The sequence below is a fragment of the Frankliniella occidentalis genome, unplaced genomic scaffold, assembly GCF_000697945.3.
Source record: "Frankliniella occidentalis isolate FOCC.00 unplaced genomic scaffold, Focc_3.1 Scaffold1, whole genome shotgun sequence".
Lineage (NCBI taxonomy): Eukaryota > Metazoa > Arthropoda > Insecta > Thysanoptera > Thripidae > Frankliniella > Frankliniella occidentalis.
In genome coordinates, this window is record NW_026267131.1 from 5236083 (window position 1) to 5243225 (window position 7143).

Below are 7143 nucleotides of genomic sequence, written 5' to 3' on the forward strand. Positions count from 1 at the left end.
GGGCCGGCAGGGAAATGAGGCGCTCTATGTCAACACAAACATGCCGGGCTTAAAAAAGATAAGCTCACTGAAAACAAAAATGCAATTTTTTGTTTTTTTAAATAAAAATGGTAAAATATTCCAGGTTTAACCACTCCTCAGCTGCTGCCCTTTGCTCTCTGCTCTAGTTTGTTTACATTGCGCACCGGACGTGAGTTGAGTGTGGGTGCCCGCCCGCTCCTTAAAAAGAATGTTGCTGTGTTTTTTTTGTTTGCTTTTGCTGTTTTTTGTTCTTTCTCTGTCGCGCCGTATACCGTATAAAAAGGGCGTGGGGCGGCAGCGCGGCTTGAAACAAAAGCTGTATGGGGCAGTGAAATTTGTCCTGCCGCGCTGGAGGTTTATACTTTTTCTCTCGGTCCCTCCCGAGCAACTGAGCAACCCGCCCCCTCTACTCTTGCCAGAGGCCCTACCCTGCTGACATTGGGGCGCATTGGGGGTGGAGGACGGGGGAGAGGAAGTGGAAAGAGGGGGGGGATTAGCTGTGGTCAACATGCGGCCAGCGTCGTCCTCGGCCAGCAACAGGGAAGCCCCAACGGGGAGCAGGGAACAAGAAAAGGAAATGCCATACGCAAGACGCGACAGTAAGTTGAAAAAGCGTGTTTCAAACAAAAAACAAAATAGCGTCAAGCAGAGTCCTTTTTTTCTGCAAGCTTTTGCTACAAGCTGTGAGTGAGAGAAGATATACACGTGTCCTTTAGAAGCAGGAGGAGAAAAGAGGCTTACCTATTTCATTTATTTAGTCAGTTTTCGCTCCTCATTATAAGCCGAGAAGCTCGACCGGAACTTGCGACACTTTGAACTATAGAGACTCGCACACGGCTCTGTTCACGGTTGGGTTGGGCGGGCGGGCACGCGCGAGACTTTTTGACTTTAGAACGATTTTAATACAAATAACGCTTTGATGCGGGCCACGCCTTGTCCCTGCCAGCGGAGGCCAACGCCGCCCCGGGACCTCGATGGGATGGGACTCGAACACATTCTGCGCCATCCTGGTTGCCGCCCCTCCCCTTTTCCCAGACCCCCCTCCCCCTCCCTCTCCCCTGTGCGAGACGGACGCGGCGGCGTCCCGAATGCGTTGAGCTTGACCCAGATTTTTCCCCTTCGCGCAGCCGGACGTAACCTTGTGCAACACACCGACACACACACACACATACACACACACACACAGACTCACACCAACCCGCACGCACCCTCAAGCGGAGCGCACCAGCACCGCATCTCGCGCGCGCGCACATACACACAACTACACACAGCCTCCAAGGTTGTCCAGACGCTGTTGGCGCAGCAGAGCGTGTGTATACACACCAACTCCGGCGGGACAACCTCGCATGGTGACGGGTCAAGTTTACTAACCCTAATAGAAAAAAGAATCCCATTTTAGTCCCTAACTCCAAATCCCAATACAGTCCCAAATCCTAAATCCCGAAAACTTGCCAAAACGGGTCAAAACAGGGACATGGGATTCCACCTTGGTATTACACCCAATCCCTTCGGAATCCCATTTGGAATCCCGTGGCCATGTTGCCCACGGGAACCGATAGAGCCTAGCTACAAGTTTGCTTCTAACGATATGTATATATACATATTGTACAGATGTAGAGTACTTCCCGGCCATGTGAGCTCGCCTGACATGTTAAAAATGACCTAAGAAGCTTCCTTCACCATTTTCTAAATTCGCCCTCAAACGGCGTGTCGTGGGGAAAAGGGAGTTCAGAGGGATTTCAGAAGAAAGGGATTTCAGAGGGATTTTCGAAAGTTCCAAATCCTCTTTTAGTCCCTTAAAACAAGAGGGAGTATGTTGGTACTAAAATGGGTCCGATTTGGGTGTTTCGCTTCTATTAGGTTAACCTAAAAAAACATCCCCCCCCCCACCCCTTTCCTCTCCAAATCTCCCTTAATCTCCCTTGGTGGGGGTAAGAGGGGGGGGGGGCGCCTATCAAAATTGGAATAATTTCGTACATATGGTCTTTTTTTTAGAATTTGGGTTTATAGCTTCTTTTTCTTTTCCGCTGTGCAAAGCAAAGTGACACGATTCACCGGGAAGATCACAACCAATCGATTGTGAGGGAGAGATAAATAAAATGGGCCGACAGGAAACGCCGTAACGCGTACCCGGGCACCACGGGTACGGGGCTGCATGAGGGGTGGGGGTCAGGGGAGAGGGGTGAAAGGGTGGGGGCGTGCTATGGGGGCGGTGGGGTGACGGAGGGGAGCCTTGCAGGAAGTTGTTGCTGAGGAATTCCGAGTGGAGGACTGTCTCCACCGAACTGAAGCGAACTCCATCTTATCATATTTATAGCCATCTTTTATTGACACGGACAGGCGTGGTCGCCGTTGTGTGAGTGTCGGTGTGTCGGTGTGAGCGCGTGAGTGTGAATGTGAGGATATGAGGACGATTTTGCGAGCGGGTGGGGCACACCGACTCCAGAGAAAGATGAGACGAGCGAGGGCGAATAGGGATCCCTGGTCCGCTTATGGACAACGTCGAGCAAAGAGCGACTATACACTGTGAAAAATTTCCTCGTAAAGTTACGACATTTCCTGTAATTTGGAACTACAAAATGATGTTGTAAATTTAAATTTACGACGGCCCATTTTCGCTCCTCGATGAATTCCAAGTCGATAGGAAGTGACTGTAATTTTACAATTTCACATTGTAATCTCAATTGTAATTTTACGGACTCACATTATGTAAAAATTTCCCGTAAACTTGTACGAGTATTTTTCACAGTGTATCATGTCAAGAACAAAAGAACCAAAGCAAAACCGTATTTTGATATTGTCATCCTTATCAATAATTTCTTTTAATGTTTCACTTTTGATACCTTTCAGCCTCGGAGGAGCACGGTATCCTGTCCACGGTTCCGTCCGACCCGGTACCGGTGGCCAGATTCCAGAAGCTGTGCGACCAACGGAGGAAGTTTGCAGTACTGTTCCGAGTCGAATTCCAAGTGAGTAACCTCTCTACATAATCGGGTTCAAAACAGGTTCAGGATCATCGGTGGGAATGCGTCCCTTATCTTCGTTCATAATCGAACAATTTATGACCAACAGAATGAGTACTCCTTCCAGCTAGAAATCAACCCCTTTTACTAACATTATAATATACTGTAGCTAGTTGATCAGAACAGAAAAAAAAGTATTTTATTAAACTCGTTTTGGGATAGGGGTGAGGTGGGGGATGTTCAGAGAGCCTCGTAGAGGTTCTGCAGCACCCGTTTACGACCCGCGAGTAATCCCCCATCCCTCCAAACTCTCTATCGAGAGATGATTATTACGACCGGCGGTGCCGTAACTCAGGGCCGAGCCGCCCCGCCGCCCGGGCTAGTAGCGTAGCGGCAGCGGCAACGGCGACAACGTGGCGCCGAGGAAAATTGATCCATTTTCCACCTTACCACAATCACACAGTTTAAAATCTTCGCGAAGCCAGAGAAAAATGCCCACTCGACGGAGATTCGAACCATCGACCTTCAAGTCTCTGATGTTGTACAGAACGAGGCTGCTACGATTCCACGGTAGACGGCCTGTCCTGTCGTTTTAAAGTGATGCTGGGCGAGTCTAATCGGGCAGTAAATAAAAACGAAGAAGCACAGGTATTCGAATCCGCGATCCTTGATTGACATGGCGCTGAGGACGCCGTCGGCACTCCACGGCGGTCACCTCCTGAAATGGTCGGGTTGGAGTCCACTCGAAATTTTCTGGCCGGATAAAAAGTCGATGCGACCGGAATTCGAACTGCTGAACTATGAGTCTGAAGTTCCGAACTGAACGGGTGCGGCTATGGCACCAAGTCGGAGGAGGCTCCTGCGTAAGAGCCATAACTCGTGAGTCTACTTTAGTCAGAAAAGAGACGAAAAAACGATAAACCGCAGAGAACCTGCGTTCTCTGATTTACTCGGTTCTAACGTAACAACTACGCCGTCGGAGCTCGACGAAGCGTAGCTGGTGAAACGACGGTTTTAATTTCCCCTGGAAAGCTTGGACAGGTATTCGGAGAAAAAAAATCAAGATGTTTTCCTCCGATAAAATTATTAGTCGCGGAAGCTCGGCTATCTCCGCTTCCCGAATTTCCAGAAACTCAGTCCATCCCCTGCACAACAGCCAACCACCACGGCTTCTAGATCCTCTGAATAACGTCAGAGGTTCCGTGCGGGGAAACTGGTTACGCACCGGTCGGGTTTCGAACCCGAGCCGGACCCGGCTTACTATCCAGCCACCACGCACGGAGACCACTGAGCTACCACGACAAGTAATAGCTGCGCTGCTCACCGTGGAACCGATTCCGGTCAAGGGACGAGAGAAACAAAATTTTGAAGTTACAATCCGCTCGCAATGGTGCTTAGAGTCCCGGCCGCGGCACAGGTTGTTTTTTGTTCATACCAGTGCGCGACACTTCAGTCCACAGAAATTAAGTCTCGTCCGACCTCTCGGTAAAGGAACCCCTAAAAAGTAATCGCCATCTTTTGATATGTTGTTCCCAGCACTTCAAAACGCTCAAATAGGTATATGTTGTGTGAACAAAAATTATTTCTTTACACTTACATTTGTTTATCAGTTAGCGACAGCGTAGAATGGATCGTTCCCGGGAGCGACATCCTGTATCTCGCCTCTATGACTCAGTCGGTAGCGCGCCCGCTAGGAGCGCGGGAGGTTGGCGGTTCGAATCACCGTCGATTTGAAATTTTTCTCAGGCCACCAAATTTCAAACCCGTCATCACGCCCTTGCGTGCCGTTCGTTGTTCTTTGAAGTACATTCTTCCCAAATTTTAAGCATATCGACGAGGTCGGAGAAAAATAGGTCGGACAAAACCGAGGTCAGACAGCACTTTTGGGGATTTTGGAAAAATTACCTGGTCGGGTCGGAGAAAAGTAGGTGGAACAATCCATATAATCGTACCCGTACAACCTACTCTGCTCTCGGTGTGTGCGTGCGTGCGTGCGTGTGTGCGCATGTGTGTGCGTGTGGTGGGGGTTGCTTTACCATCGGTACACGGTACACTCCTTTGGCAGCCCCTCCCTGGCGGTGGGGCCAGTGACGCACTAGGCCGGGGCGTGGCGTGGCGCGTCGCGTCGACCAGGACTTTGACATGGGCCGCTGTTGCTGCCGGGGCCCGGTCGGCCGGATGTGATGCCGGGTGGACGCGGTCGTGATGCTCGCGCGGGCCAGCAACAGCTGCTCACGGTGGCAGCGCCCCGCCCCGCCCCGCCCCTGACGTCAGACGGGCGCACTGGCCCTACCGCCGACCGGGTCTCAAGGAATGCCGCCACCCGGCCGCTCGCGTCATAATAATTCTGAAAAATCTCCCCCCGCATCCCTCTGTCTCTGTCTCACTCGCTCTCACGGGGCGGCGGGCGCCCGCGGGCGACTGGATAGGCGACCCGCTGGAGCCGCGGCCCAGGCCGGTGGCCTACCTCGCGGTCCGCAGGCGCCTGGAGAGACGAAGACGTATTACAACAACACTTAGGAACCGAGTGTGCAACTGCTTTACACTTGTAAGTGAGCAACTGCAGGCATACTTGAAAGCGCAACTTCTCTGTTTAACATTTCCACTGTGAAAAATATCCTCGGCAATTTACAACATATTGTTGTAATTTTAATTTACAAAACATGTTGTAAATTTGCGAGAGCTCCAGGCTTGTTGATCAATTCCAAGTCGATGCAAAGTGCTAGTACATCTACAATTATTTCAAATTGTAATTTGACGACACACAGAAATTTTTTAAGTAGACCTACGACTGTTTGAAATTTCCTGGGATTTCAAGACATTATTTTGACCGTGTGTCCCACTCCTGCACGGTAAACATCCAAATTAAGAGGATAGGGAACTTACAAGTGCACAACTACTCAGTTGAACACTTACAAGTATTCAACTTGTAGTTTTTTTACTCTTGGTTTAACGGTGAAATCACGACAGTTTTCTATCACAGTGCCGCATCTTTCTCGCGTACTTCTTTTTCTTCGGTGTGCCATCATCGCCGTCCATACCGGCGCCCCAACCCCCTTCTCACAGCTGCCGTTGTTATTGTTGTTGTTGCAGACGGCGGCCAAGGTGGAGGTCCACTCGTGCAGGCACGCGAACAAGGCTGTGAACCGGGAGAAGAACCAGACCCTCAAGTGCGTGCCATGTGAGTGGTCGAGACGACGTCTGGCGAGGCGCTCGCATTGCCCTGCGGGGGGTAGCAGCTGTGCTGATATCTGATGTTGCATTTCCTTTCCCAGATGACTACAATCGAGTGGTGCTGGACCCGTCCAAGACCTGCGCCACTTCAGACTACATCAATGCCTCCCACATAGACGTAAGTGCGGCGGAACACGGGACAATATCTTGAAGAATGGGGCATCGGACATTATCTGAGAATGTATTGCGGACGGACACAGTTGCAATCCCAGAAAGGAGGAATCGAAGGACCTCTCTGCCCCTTCTCTCCCACCCTTCTTCCCCCCCCCCCCATCTCTCTCTCTCACTATCTCTCTCCTTCTCCAATACACACACAACCACACAGACATGCTGCTTTCCCGAGCGGAAATTGATGCCGTGTTGTCATTCTGACCGAGCCGGACATTTGAGGGGAGGCGGGGATAGGCTAGGGCGGAGTAGGGCCGGGTAGATACAGGGAAAGGGGGGGGGGACGTCCTACTGCTTCCACCCAATAGACTGAGAAAACATCAGAGCAGCAGTTTGTAGTAATCATTTTCATCTCTCACCGCCCCAAAAGCGTGTCAAGTGTGTCCCCCCTCCCATCCTACCCTGTCAGCGCCACCACCCAGTAGAAAAAAAAAAAAAACAGCAGAAAAACAATACAATGGAGAAAAGAGAACTCTTGCCACTCTAACGGAAACGTTTCCCGTGAGCTTTACAAATATGGTTTACAGTGTGTGCGTCGAGTTTTGCGTACACACTCGCACGCATATACACGTGCACGCAAACAGTGGATCTGCTCTCCAAGAATAATCGGACGTGCGAGCACGTGTATGCGCTATGTAATTATAGCGGCTATTAGACGCGTTGGTCGGGCTACTCGGTTTTGTTCAGCAGTCTCTCTTACGGCCAAGAAAACAGCAGGAGCGGCAAAGAGGAGCCAGAGCAGAAAGAGGGACGGGGG

At 50.7% G+C, this 7143-nt stretch overlaps 1 protein-coding gene across 3 annotated transcripts in view; it reads left to right on the plus strand.

Moving 5' to 3' along the window:
* Nucleotides 1-7143, plus strand: part of LOC113217297 (receptor-type tyrosine-protein phosphatase kappa) — a 30605-nt gene that overhangs the window by 18067 nt on the left and 5395 nt on the right. For all 3 annotated transcript variants that reach the window (XM_052271389.1, XM_052272184.1, XM_026437129.2), the window contains exons 3-5: nt 2872-2990; nt 6078-6165; nt 6260-6336. In XM_052271389.1, coding sequence (XP_052127349.1) covers nt 2872-2990; nt 6078-6165; nt 6260-6336 — 284 coding nt within the window. The remainder of the gene's footprint in view (nt 1-2871; nt 2991-6077; nt 6166-6259; nt 6337-7143) is intronic.